General features: G+C 37.2%; 1 protein-coding gene across 1 annotated transcript in view; it reads right to left on the reverse strand.

Moving 5' to 3' along the window:
• Positions 1 to 1,786: 1,786 nt before the first annotated feature.
• mmp11b (matrix metallopeptidase 11b) overlaps positions 1,787 to 14,580 on the reverse strand; it is a 49,022-nt gene continuing 36,228 nt past the window's right edge. The window contains exons 5-8 of the mRNA XM_028825324.2: positions 12,166 to 12,383; positions 10,512 to 10,716; positions 5,070 to 5,330; positions 1,787 to 4,030 (exon numbers count right to left, since the gene is read on the reverse strand). Coding sequence (XP_028681157.2) covers positions 3,900 to 4,030; positions 5,070 to 5,330; positions 10,512 to 10,716; positions 12,166 to 12,383 — 815 coding nt within the window. The 3' untranslated portion in view covers positions 1,787 to 3,899. The remainder of the gene's footprint in view (positions 4,031 to 5,069; positions 5,331 to 10,511; positions 10,717 to 12,165; positions 12,384 to 14,580) is intronic.

The raw sequence follows: 14,580 nt of genomic DNA on the forward strand, positions 1-14,580 counted from the left end.
CCTTGCAATCTCCTTCAGCATTAATAAAGTACAATCTATCCATCGTTGGTACAATATACACTGTGTGTGTATATATTATATATTATATATACTCTATATATAGTGGTCATCCAAGAGAATGTCAGCCTGGTCTTCTTCTTCTTTCCGCTGCTCCCCGTTAGGGGTTGCCACAGCAGATCATATTGTTCCATATCTTCCTGTCCTCCCCATCTTGCTCAGTTACACCCATCACTTGCATGTCCTCTCCCACCATATCCATAAACCTTCTCTTAGGCCTTCCTCATTTCCTCTTGCCTGGCAGCTCTGTCTTTTAACATGTTTTTCCCAATATATCTAGAATCTCTCCTCTGCACATGTCCAAACCAACGCAATCTCGCCTCTCTAACTTTGTCAACCATACGTCCAACCTGAGCCAACCCTCTACCTCCTCACACCAAATACAAATCTTAGCATCTTTAACTCTGCCACCTCCAGCTCTGTCTCCTGCTTTCTGGTCAGTGCCACCGTCTCCAGCCCATATAACATAGCTGGTCTCACTACCTTTCTGTAGACTTTCCCTTTCACTCTTGCTGATAACCGTCTGTCACAAATTACTCCAGACACTCCACCCATTCCACCCTGCCTGCCCTCTCTTTTTCAACTCTCTTACACACTCACCATTACTCTGTACTGTTAATCCCAAGTACAGTATTTAAAATTATCCACCTTCGCCAACTCCTCTACTCCCTGCATACTCACCATTCCACTGACCTCCCTCTCATTTACACACATATATTCTGTCTTGTTCCTACTGACCTTTAATCCTGTCCTCTCTAGAGCATATGTCCATCTCTCCAGGGTCTCCTCAACCTGCTCACTACTCTCGCTACAGATCACAATGTAATCATGTAATCCTCATAGTCCAAGGGGACTCCTGTCTAATCTCTTCTGTCAACCTGTGCATCACTATTGCAAATAAGAAAGTCGATCTCTGATATAATCCCAGCTCCGTCACTCCTACCGCAGACCTCACCACTGTCACACTTCCCTTGTACATATCCTGTACAACTCTTACATACTTCTTTGCCACTCCCGACTTCCTTATACAATTCCTGAGCTCCTCTCGAGGCCCCCTGTCATATGCTTTCTCCAGGTTCACAAAGACACAATGCAACTCCTTCTGGCCTTCTCTATACTTCTCCATCAACACCCTCAGAGCAAATGTCACATCTGTGGTGCTCTTTCTTGGCATGAAACCATACTGCTGCTCACTAATCATCACCTCCCTTCTTAATGTAGCTTCCACTACTCATTCCCATAACGTCATGCTGTGGTTCATCAATTTCATTCCCCTGTAGTTACTACAACTCTGCACATCCCCTTTATTCTTAAATATCGGCACCAGTACACTTCTTCTCCACTCCTCAGGCATCCTCTCACTTTTCAAGATTACATTAAACAATCTGATTAAAAACTCCACTGCCATCTCTCCTAAACACCTACTTGCTTCCACAGGTATGTCATCTGGACCAACGACCTTTCCATTCTTCATCCTCCACTAACCTATTCATAGCAGAATGTAATGGAATTTAAAGTGAAAGTTGAATTTTAATAAATAAAACACATTGACGGTTGAACACAAAATTACCAGTTTATTAGTAACAAAAATATTGTACAAAATTCATATAGAGGTGTATATTTACATAGTAAATATGTTGTTCCAGGAGAAGAACATACAGTAAAAATTGGATTTTGTTGCCCAAATAAAGAGATTTAAATTATTTGTAATTTGGGCAGGGTGTTCTTATTGATTAGACACCAAAGTACCAAAAGCCTGAGCAAAAAACACAGCATTTAAAAATGACAAGGATAATGTATTTCATTGGTGCTACATGTCAATTACACATTTGTAAAACAGCTAAAAGCAGCTGTAACTACAATGCACATAATAATATTTATAATGTTTAATGTCACATTATTATATAAAAAAAAAACAACAATGCCAACAGTGTCCAGCACTGTAATACAATATTAATATTCCACACTGGAGGTCAGTGTAAGTGAGTGGTTCCTATTTAACCTCCCTTGAATGAGACCTGAGAACACAGGGATTTTTCTCTTGTCCCCATACTAAAACTGGAAAGGTACAGTACTGCAGAGTTGACAGAATGCCATCAATAAAATGAAACATTTAGACATAAGCTCAATTCAGAACGGCAAAAACTACAAATGTCAAACAGCAGGCTGCAGTGGTGGCCAACTCGCATACACATTATGCACAGTAGGGTGTATTTGTTTCTTCCAGTAATGATAAATACTTTATTTCCTGATAAACATATTGTGAGATGTTGTTTGCTTTTATGAAATCAGTGTCATATCTTCAACAAACAGTTTAGTTATCTATCAGTTCTACTAGTCATTTAGTAAAAATTTATAAACCTGAAAAAATAAGGAAAGATTTATTAAACACAGCTCATATTCAGAAGTTGTTGCTCTGTTAGTATTCCTTAAGGGGTGTATAGAACTGTTCTGAAGTACGTATGAAAAAATAAAGTATAAACACAAAAATACCACGTGGTAATGAGCTGCAGTGCACATTATTTAACATTATTTTCCGTAATTCTTTATAGATTTTGGCCTAACCCCTTCACAAAAGCAGTGCTTTAAAAGTGTTCAACTCTAAGATGGTTGACTGCTGAACAGCTTCATTTCAGCCCAGGCATCCTGAAACTTTTTTCATGGTACAGTATAGTCCTGGAAAGTGGAAGAAACAGCCGTAAAGACTAAATGCTCTCATCTGATTGTAAGTCCTGGCCCATATGATACTTTTTGTAACACATTGTTAATTTCTTTCTACTCTGTATATGTAAAAATAATGACCTTTTAATCCTATTATAATTATATAATAATTACAATGACAGCAATATTCCTCAAGTAAAGAAATTGTAAAGAAGTTTAGTTAAAAGTTTCCTTTTCGTAATTAACTGGGGTGTAAAATGATTTCATTTCACCTTTCAATGCATTATTTTCACCTGTATTTCAGGATAACAGAGCTGATTTATCAGTCAGTTCTCACTGAATCCACAAAACAGAACCTCAAAAAGCAGATAACTTTAATGATTAAGTTCCACAGCATTTGTCTTACTCTAATTCAGATACTGTATGAAGCAAATTAACCAGTTTGCTTGATAAAGGAAAGAGCACTAGTCATATTTATAGGATTACTGCAAACACTTCAAATTGATTATTGCTTAATATGTACAGTACATGTCACTATAGTATTTTTTCAAAATTTGTCTGGCTAATGTTTGCATATTCAAATTGAGATGTTTTGTTCCGTTATCTGGACAACTTCACCTTTTTTACTTCACCCTATTTTTAAGCAGTTATCTGATCTTAGATGAGAATGCATACTTGCATGCTAAGGTATCTTTCTCTCAAACAAATACTGAATACTTAGGGTAAATTATTAATATTGTAAGCTTTTCTACCTTATCTATAAAATGTGCTTTTGCTGTGAAATATGAAACATAACAGGTAACTTTACAAAGGGATTGCATTGGAATTCTGTAGATTTTGTTCCTGTGCCATTCAATGAAACTGAAATTAGCATTATAGAAAACTGATTTGTTTTGGGATTGAGAAAGATGTACTTTTTAGCTAAAATAACAGAATGTTAAAATAAAGAATTAGTTAGCTATATAGCCACATATTCTGCATACACTGCTAAGATCACACAGTCATCTGGAATTGTTAGCACACTGTGCTTAAAGAAATGTTCCAGATTATGGAGGTGGTTTCAGTTCAGGTCATACTTCAAAATTAGCACCAAAATGCTCATTTTTATAAAAATGATAAACATAACAATGATGTCTCATGCTTTGATTTTTGCCAGTCTCAAGAAAGTATTTTTGTCCTTGCTAGTAATTATTAGACCTTTCAGGACAATTAAAGAAATCCTGCCCAATCACACGTGGGTATCCTTCCAGCACCTTTACTGTAACAGGATCAAATTTCCAGTAATATTTTCCACGAAGGAAGTGGGCGTAACCTGTGGCAAAAATAGAAACAAGTTTAGACCTTGAGTATTTGTACTTTGTCCTCTTAAAAATAAATCAACATAATGCAAATATTGTTCATCATTGAACGTTAGGGTAAACGTTTACATTGCAGTCTGAAAGCCTGAAATTATTTGGACTGGCTGACAGATACTGGGAACAGACATCTGCTCAATGGACAAGAAAAATTAACTTTCCAAGAAAATAAGTGAGTTGACAGGGTAAAGAACATAACATTCTCAAACCTGCTTAATCCAGTTAAGGTTCAAGGTGAACCTGAGCCTATCTCCTGACAGCAATGGGTGCAAGACCATAGGATTCACTCATATACACAACCCCACCAAGCTGAGGCTTTTCAAGTTTCAGTCCTTAAAACTTAAATAGCCTCTTTCTTCTAGTTCTTTTTTTCTGTTTACAGTTGAGATGAGTGCTCAGATCAGATAGTGTCCAAACACCTATTCCTCTCCCTCAACATACTCATCTAGACCTTTTCAGTCCTTCTCATGCTCTACAAAACTGGTCTCTTCTCTATTTTCAATCCTGAATAAAGCCTTTTATAACTCTTTCCCCTTAAATTCTACCTGACTATGAGATTCACCAGAAGAAATATTATTCCTAAATATTAAGCAATGAAAATCAGGCAAACAATATCCAAAACTGGATTTCACCTGTGAAAGTATGATATTACTAACACCCGTTCCCTGTATATTTTTCTTGCTACTTATCTTTATTTCAACCATTTCATTGATCTCTTGTCTGTATTCATGGGGGTTTATGGTTTGGAGAGCAGGCATCACTGGGGGCTTTTACTGTTCCCTCTTTATATTAAAAATTATTGTTTTTCCGTGAATTTTACTGTTTTCAATACTTGAATCTTGTATAATACATGTGGATAATCAGTAATTTCAAAAATAAAAAACTAGAAAGAAACACCCACACTCAACTCACACAAGGTGAATTTGAAATTAATAAAAATTGTAGTAACTAGGTTTGGGATGTTATGCAATAATAAAGTATAAATTAAGTAATTACCATAACTGTCCTGAAAAGCTGCATCAATGTCTTTTGGGATTCCTCTCCAGTCCAGTATGTTGCGAGGGTACACCACATCCACTCTATTAGATATGGGATTGAATCGCCAATAGTTGCCACCTTTGAAGAAGTATATCTTTTTGTTTTTTTCAGGACCCCACATTAGTGCTGCTTGAACATCAGTGACAGGTAGCCCTAAGTTCTGCACAGGGTCTGGACCAGAGATCTGCCGTTCGCCATCAAATATCCAGTAGCTCTGACCTATAAACAAATAGAAAAGTTCAAATATTGTAGACAAGTTCAGTTAACAATGGCTTTTAGGCAGTCACTAGGAATATATAACATTAACAGAATTATTGGAGGCATAGAAAATTTACTTCCACAACTGTCCTTCTGCCACTGTTTTCAGCGCCTTGTAGCACGCACATAAATGTTCTCCTTTTTGGAAATTAATCCTCAACAGCAAGAAAGGATAAGAGTCTATAAATGCTGGTACAGCCTTTACTACTGGCAGGGTAGGCCTGCTTATTAAGTGTAGTGATCATCCTGATCACAGTAATGTAACGTACACTATAAACAAGTGCTGGCTGTATTTCATGTGGACATTTGAGTATTATTATCAATAAAAATCCCAAATATATTTATATCAGGTACTTAATAATTTCAGATTAGCTTGGTGCAGGTTTGCTAGAGCATGGTCTGGGATATCTTGGTGACCTGTATATTAGTGTTTTTCAACCTTTCTGGTGGCACAATCCTGCTTTTTCCATGGTAGTATCTTTGAAAGCCACCAAGTATGTGTGTTTGAGTATGTGTCAGTGTGGGGGTTACTCCTTGGTCAATTGAGCACAATTGTCAGAGCCTTTCATGAGTGGTCTCTATCTTGCACTGAATGTTGCCAGGAGAACCTCAGGCTTTCTACCACCCCAAAATGACAAAAACAGATCCAGAAAATGGATGCATGAACAGCTTTAAAGTTATTTTAGCATTTGATTCATAATGGAGTCTATTTACAACAATAACAATCTTGAAGATTACAGTGGTATTTTCTTACATTCATTCTATATATATATATATACAGTGGTGTGAAAAACTATTTGCCCCCTTCCTGATTTCTTATTCTTTTGCATGTTTGTCACACAAAATGTTTCTGATCATCAAACACATTTAACCATTAGTCAAATATAACACAAGTAAACACAAAATGCAGTTTGTAAATGGTGGTTTTTATTATTTAGGGAGAAAAAAAAATCCAAACCTACATGGCCCTGTGTGAAAAAGTAATTGCCCCCTGAACCTAATAACTGGTTGGGCCACCCTTAGCAGCAATAACTGCAATCAAGCGTTTGCGATAACTTGCAATGAGTCTTTTACAGCGCTCTGGAGGAATTTTGGCCCACTCATCTTTGCAAAATTGTTGTAATTCAGCTTTATTTGAGGGTTTTCTAGCATGAACCGCCTTTTTAAGGTCATGTCATAGCATCTCAATTGGATTCAGGTCAGGACTTTGACTAGGCCGCTCCAAAGTCTTCATTTTGTTTTTCTTCAGCTATTCAGAGGTGGATTTGCTGGTGTGTTTTGGGTCATTGTCCTGTTGCAGCACCCAAGATCGCTTCAGCTTGAGTTGACGAACAGATGGCCGGACATTCTCCTTCAGGATTTTTTGGTAGACAGTAGAATTCATGGTTCCATCTATCACAGCAAGCCTTCCAGGTCCTGAAGCAGCAAAACAACCCCAGACCATCACACTACCACCACCATATTTTACTGTTGGTATGATGTTCTTTTTCTGAAATGCTGTGTTCCTTTTACGCCAGATGTAACGGGACATTTGCCTTCCAAAAAGTTCAACTTTTGTCTCATCAGTCCACAAGGTATTTTCCCAAAAGTCTTGGCAATCATTGAGATGTTTCTTAGCAAAATTGAGACGAGCCCTAATGTTCTTTTTGCTTAACAGTGGTTTGCGTCTTGGAAATCTGCCATGCAGGCCGTTTTTGCCCAGTCTCTTTCTTATGGTGGAGTCGTGAACACTGACCTTAATTGAGGCAAGTGAGGCCTGCAGTTCTTTAGACGTTGTCCTGGGGTCTTTTGTGACCTCTCGGATGAGTCGTCTCTGCGCTCTTGGGGTAATTTTGGTCAGCCGGCCACTCCTGGGAAGGTTCACCACTGTTCCATGTTTTTGCCATTTGTGGATAATGGCTATCACTGTGGTTCGCTGGAGTCCCAAAGCTTTAGGAATGGCTTTATAACCTTTACCAGACTGATAGATCTCAATTACTTCTGTTCTCATTTGTTCCTGAATTTCTTTGGATCTTGGCATGATGTCTAGCTTTTGAGGTGCTTTTGGTCTACTTCTCTGTGTCAGGCAGCTCCTATTTCAGTGATTTCTTGATTGAAACAGGTGTGGCAGTAATCAGGCCTGGGGGTGGCTACGGAAATTGAACTCAGGTGTGATACACCACAGTTAGGTTATTTTTTAACAAGGGGGCAATTACTTTTTCACACAGGGCCATGTAGGTTTGGATTTTTTTTCTCCCTAAATAATAAACACCATCATTTAAAAACTGCATTTTGTGTTTACTTGTGTTATATTTGACTAATGGTTAAATGTGTTTGATGATCAGAAACATTTTGTGTGACAAACATGCAAAAGAATAAGAAATCAGGAAGGGGGCAAATAGTTTTTCACACCACTGTATATATATATATATATATATATATATATATATATATATATATATATATATATATATATATATATATATACCTACATCTATTTTTTTATACATGCCTTTCCCTAGTTAGTTGTACTAGGAACTGGAGTCTATTACTTATCACAAGTCAGGAACCTGCCCAGAATGAGATATCAGTGCTTGTGCTTACTACCCATCATTCCTGCTTGGGCTGAAAGGTTTAAAATGTCTGAATGGATGATGTTTCTATCTTCTGTTTCTGAGCAGTTTTATTTTGTACATAGTAATAGAAATTTCTTGGTTATAATTATAAATTATGAAGACTTCATTCTTTGGTTGTAGCAAGCATTTTTCATGGTATCTTTTAATACAAAATCTATCTTTCAACTGCAGTTGATGTATTCTTTTGTACTGCAGAGTCATTTTGAAAAGCCTATCCTAACAATCAAATGACAAATTGCAGCCTTCTTTCTGTGTGAAGCTTACATTCTAATCATACATTGTATGATTTCTTAATTTAAAGACAAGTATATGTTCTTTCTTAAACACAATACATTCACAGAGGTGAATTTACATTTATTTGGAGTTTTAAAAAAGAAAAAGTAAAACCATTGAAGTCATACAGGATACAGTGGAAGAAGAATAAACTACTTTGACTGAAGTAAGTCCCGCATAAATGAAAAGGAATTGAATTGAATGCAATTTTAAGGCTTAGTGTCAGAAAATGTATTAGTCATGTAAAAGAAAAAGAAAACTACAGTATATACTCTCAGTTTAACTTCCAGGCTTACAGGGTGTCTTTGAGGTGAGACAGAATAATACATGGCACTCACTTGTACATTTACTTTTAAATATGGAAAAATAAAACCTGTTAGCTGTTTAGTACAGTATGACAAATCACACTTTTTCAACACTGGGTAATGACAAAAAACGCCAGAGGAGGCATATTTTTTGGGAAGCTGACTGATGGACTTGTAACATCCCCTTTCAGGTCTTATCATGCCCATCAGTAATTAGTAGCAGCTGGATAAAGGTAGTATCAGACAAGGTCAGAAGAGAGCCCCCCAGCCATTAAAGAGTACCTGCTCAGGCAGAAAAGCATAAGATCTCAGAAACTCCTGAATACTCCAAGTGCTGTAAAAGGAGATCTTGGGCTTTACCACATTAAGGAAAAAAAATGTACCTTACTATCCTATACTGGATTGTTTGTGTCTCAAAGCACAGTTTAAAAGAAAGGTCTTTTGTGATTCCATTGTGTTTTTCAAGTGCAGTGCCACTGGTTGGCACTGCTACATCAGCTCAAGGGATACTTTGACTTATTTGATTGGTCTCTGTGTGAATTTTGAAACCATGGAGTTTTGTTTTGGTACTACTATTTCCTCTTACATCCCAAGGACAAGCTTGTTAGTATCATGGGTATCTTTAAATCTGACCCTATAAACATCCATGAGTGTGCATGCCCTGTAAAAGGCTGGTGCCTCATTTGGGGATGGTCTAGTGTGTGTGAGAGTGTACCTTAATATAAAGTGGCACCTCATTTATGGCTGGCAAGTTACAAGTTGAGAAAATGAATGAACAGAATAATAAAAAAAGTCTTTGGTTTTATGTTTATTTTTAGCTCTGTTAAGGGCTGTTATGAAAAAGAGAGCTGCAACAAAAATTCTACACAAACAGGCATGGGCAGAACATGCAAGCTCTTCACAGACTATTCCCAGGATATGATTAAAACTCATTAGTTGTCTCATGTGCTCCTCGTAGGATTCAAAGCTCTTTGGTTCTGAAGCAAGCAACTATGGATACTTGGAAACAAATAGTAAGATAACAAATTTAAATACATTTTGGGGTAAATGCAAATCATTTACAGAGCTAGACTACCTTAGAGGTTTAGTATTTCCACTTCATGCATAATGGATGTCCAATAATTTGACAGAACAAGAGTTTGGAATCCAACTTTATACAGTATAAAGTAAAATTGATTTTTTTTTCTGTATACATGCATGCAATCATTTTGTGTGGAGGAAGGAAAAGGGTCAGAGTGTTGGCTAATTGTTCTGATTTTTCCATTATGGCATTTCCTTTAAAGGTCATTGACTGCAAATACACTACAGTAAAACCACTTCTAAACCACAGCAATCCAAATTTTATCTTCCTGGCATGGCTCCCAGATTATCTGCTCTCTGCTTAAATGAAAAAAAAATTATACATTGAATTTGGTAAGGCTCCCCAGCTGCTTTAATGCCCCTTGCTAAAGAGGAATTACACTTTTGTTTGTTTATTAAATATGGATTTGAAAGCATTCCTAGTAGAGTATTAAGTCTCATTAGAAAGTACAAACCTACTGTTTTTGATATTAAAGGTGCATAAAGACAGTTTTAATACATAAATATCTACTTACACGCACCTATTATAATTTACTGTTGCACCAGAAAAATAAAAATTTTGGGCTAAAAACTAGAAGGTGTTAGAAGTTTTGACAGGTGCAAATTAGTTGCGTTTTCCATGAGGAAAATTAAAATGCTCAAGCAAAGTAATACATTCTTGGCAAGCATCGACTTTCTGTTTAAATTAAAGGCAAAAATGCTATAGTATTGTGATTTGTGGTTTATATGTCTGAGATGTACGTAAAAATGTTTTATTAAGAGCTTATTTGGATCCTCGAGCATTTATGCCAGGGTTTGAACTGATTGTGGGACAGCTTGTCTGATCTTGCCCCCAATGACATCTACAGAATAAGACTAAGCACACCAACCTTCAAAGAACCAGATATTCCCCGACCAGTCTTCAAAAGCAGCATCAATGCGTTCTGGAATTCCCCGCCAGTGACGTGAAGCAAGGGCTGGATAGCCCTCCTGTAGACGTCCATTTCTGATTCTCCATACATAGCGGGACTTGAAAAAGAAGAGCTCACCCCGGATCATTGATACAGCATCAAAGTCAGTGTCACAGGCATTTGGCTACAGTAGAGTAAAAAAGAGGACATCTTACAGTTATGGAAGAGAAAATGGTTCAAGCATAGAAACAGGTTACATTTTCATTGCATTCTTTTTAACTCATCAACTGTTGTTATGGCACAAGGAAACAATCAGTTGCACCCATGTTACACTACCTTTGCTGAATTTTAACTGCCCATAATTTTCAGTTAGGCTGTTGTAGGTAAAAAACATATGTAGTATTGTGTCCAAAAATCTCTTGCCATAGAATGGCCCTGTGTCATGTAGCTTGACTGTTTTATAATGTCGGGAGGTAGAGAGTTGAACACAAAACATACATTTTAATCATAAAAAAATGGGGCAAACTTCAGATCTGGGCAAAACCAGAAAGTGCAGTCAAGAGAGCTAAATCATAGACCTACTTAAACAAAACTTACTTGATTATTTATTTTTACAAAATGTCTTTCTGTCATTTTTAGATAATATTCTCACAAAGAAAAAGTATCCTTAAATGAGATGGCACCTAACATGTCAAAGGAGAAGTATCTGTAGATGCTAAGCACAGCACAACATCACAAAGTTATCAACAAAATGAAAAAAGTGAATTGAATATAAACAATACTTAAAAAAAAATTTAAAAGTAAACAAAGTTAAAGATAATCCACAACCTTAAAACTAGTCCAGAGCAATAAGAAATCATGACAATTATGTTTTGAGGACCCAGTGGCTCCATTGGATTTCTCTAAGTACTCTTCTCCCAAATTCCAAAGATGTGAATATTAAGTTGACTGCCAACTTTGTATTGTCCCTCTATGAGTGTGTGTGTCTTCCAATAGACTGGCGGCCCATTTAGGTTTACGTCTCTGCTTTGCTACCTTAAATTTTAAACATCCATTACTGATTAATCTTTGGAAGTGTTATAGTGTACCTGCAATTTTTCTATCTCAAAAACTGCTGGAATATTTTAGCAATTATTAAAAAGGAAAAAAAAAAACTGATTCATTTAAGTCATACAAATATTACAGGAAATTACCACATTAAGTGTTCCCTTGTAAAAGCTTATTGAGCCCTTCATCAGTCTGTCTTACATTTTTCTGACCCCCTCTTTCCAGTCACTGCCTCTGCAGAAGCCTTATATTGTAAATGACCATAAAAAAAAACAACTTCAATAGCTGTTCTGGCAAAGGTGAATAACAATCAAATATTCAGCACCTTGGTTTTCTTGCAGGTATTTTAAATGTAAATCTGACCAACTATTCTGCAATTGAATTATACTGGAACAGAATTTGAAAAGAAAGTGTTACACTGAATCAGCTTCCTTAAAAGTCATAGTCACTCTCCTTTCAATTAAATTTTAACATCACTGTGAAATGCCAATGCTGCCAGACTGCCATTTTACTGAAACACTCATACAGCACACCCAGGATTTATCTGGCTTCATGATAATTTGTGAAAATGAGGCCTTTTACTCACTGCCTCACTGATGATTTCATTGGTCTCTGTGTTAGTGTGATCTGTGATGGTCTGAGGTGGTCCATACAGATACTGGATTCCTTGCTTGTCATCCTCACTGAGCTCAAGAGGGTAGGAGAAGCTGTAAAATGGAGACATCACTGCACCTGGAACGAGGGAATGTTGCAGTCCAAGAACATGCCCAAACTCATGTGCAGCAACCTGTAGGAGGTCTGTGCCTGCAACAAGAAAATATGTTTCTTAGTGTTAAAATTTCACATCCTTAGCTAACTCCATCATAGCTTTCCTTGAATACTTAGTATTAAGCTACAGTGTTATTGGTACTCGCTGCTTAGAAAGTAGTTTGTAGAATTGCTGCCTGACAGGCAGACACATGACAAAAACTTTATACTTTCTGTCAATATAATCATTAATATTACTGTAGATATATCACGCTCAAAATCTTTATTAGTGGTTTCCATAATAGATAAGTAGCTACTGTATGTTTTACCCAAATGATCAGACTCTTAAATGCTGTGAAAGGAATAGTTGGGTCATTAGTCCATCCATCAAATTTATTGATTTCCATGTTCTGTTATGATATTGCTGGCATCTGGAGTCCATTTTGCTGCATCTGCCTCTTGCTAGGAACTGACAGGTATTCTTGGCCAATTTACTCTCACCAGTTAACCTAACATGTATGTCTCTAAGATATGGTAGTTACTGGAAAATATTTACAGAGAAAACATGCAAACTCCACACAGACAGTGATTGGGCCAAGAACTAAATCTGTGCACCACCAGCCATCAATCTATCAATCAACCAATCAATTATTCTCATTATTAGGTGTAATAGTTGCTTTCAAAGTCAAAGTAAATTTATTGTCATCTAAGGCATATAAAAGTATAACGAGGGAGTAAACAGCGAAGCTCAGGACTATAAGTGTTCACATAGGGCAAACAAGACAAGGCACTGTGCACAAACAGACAAAGCCATGCAACATATCTAAATAGGCAATATACCAATACAATTAACTGCCACAGTTACAAATTAAAGTGCTTTGTGTCATGGTCAGATTAAAAGTCTTGCAGAGGGTCATCCAATTAACTACAGGTTGTGGAACAAAATGTGTTTCATGACACCCCAGGAAATAAGTTGCTCAAACAAACAAACACCACTCCAGCCAATCCACAGACACCAAAACCAATAGCAGTAAATCTCAAATAGCTTAACTACTCTGTTTTTTTTCTCTCAGATACTGAATTAGATAGATAGATAGCTAGAAAGATAGATAGATAGATAGATAGATAGATAGATACTTTATTAATCCCAAGGGGAAATTCACATACTCCAGCAGCGGCATACTGATAAAGAAACAATATTAAAGAGTGATAAAAAATGCAGGTAAAACAGACAATAACTTTGTATAATGTTAACTTTTACCCCCCCGCCCAGGTGGAATTGAAGAGTCGCATAGTGTGGGGGAGGAACGATCTCCTCAGTCTGTCAGTGGAGCAGGACGGTGACAGCAGTCTGTCGCTGAAGCTGCTCCTCTGTCTGGAGATGATACTATTTATTAGATGCAGTGGATTCTCCATGATTGACAGGAGCCTGCTCAGTGCCCGTCGCTCCGCCACAGATGTCAAACTGTCCAGCTCCATGCCTACAATAGAGCCATCCTTCTTCTTTATGTTGCCTCCTCAGCACACCACCGCATAGTAAAGGGCGCTCGCCACAACCGTTTGATAGAACATCTGCAGCGTCATATTGCAGATGTTGAAGGACGCCAGCCTTCTAAGGAAGTATAGTTGGCTCTGTCCACTCTTGCACAGAGCATCAGTATTGGCAGTCCAGTCCAGTTTATCATCCAGCTGCACTCCCAGGTATTTATAGGTCTGCACCCTCTGCACACAGTCACCTTTGATGATCATGGGGTCCAGGACGGGCCTGGGTCTCCTAAAATCCACCACCAGCTCCTTGGTTTTGCTGGTGTTCAGGTGTAGGTGGTTTGAGTCGCACCATTTAACAAAGAATTATGTGTAAACCTAAACTACTTACAGACAGGTCTATGATAAGTAATGCTTTAGATTGTCTACATGTTCTGCCTATCACTGTACAACCCTCTGATATAAATATGATGTACTTCTCAGGCACTTTGTGATAATGACAAGCTAACAGCTGCGAAAGGTGGCCAATTTTGGTTCCTGATATCACCTTTAAATAACATACTGTATGAATTTCTAAAAGATACTCTGGCAGGACTTGATTTTAATGTTTGTTAGCAATATGTATCCACACAAAAAATATCAATATTCTACTTTAATATTCCGGCTTAGAAGTAATTTTAGACTTGCTCCCTCTCACTTTACTGGAATTTTTATAAGGTAGCAGAAACACAACTTTTTAACTTCTGCTAATACATCATGGTGACAAAAT

This window comes from Erpetoichthys calabaricus, chromosome 18, assembly GCF_900747795.2.
Source record: "Erpetoichthys calabaricus chromosome 18, fErpCal1.3, whole genome shotgun sequence".
In the NCBI taxonomy this organism is placed as follows: Eukaryota; Metazoa; Chordata; class Cladistia; order Polypteriformes; family Polypteridae; genus Erpetoichthys; species Erpetoichthys calabaricus.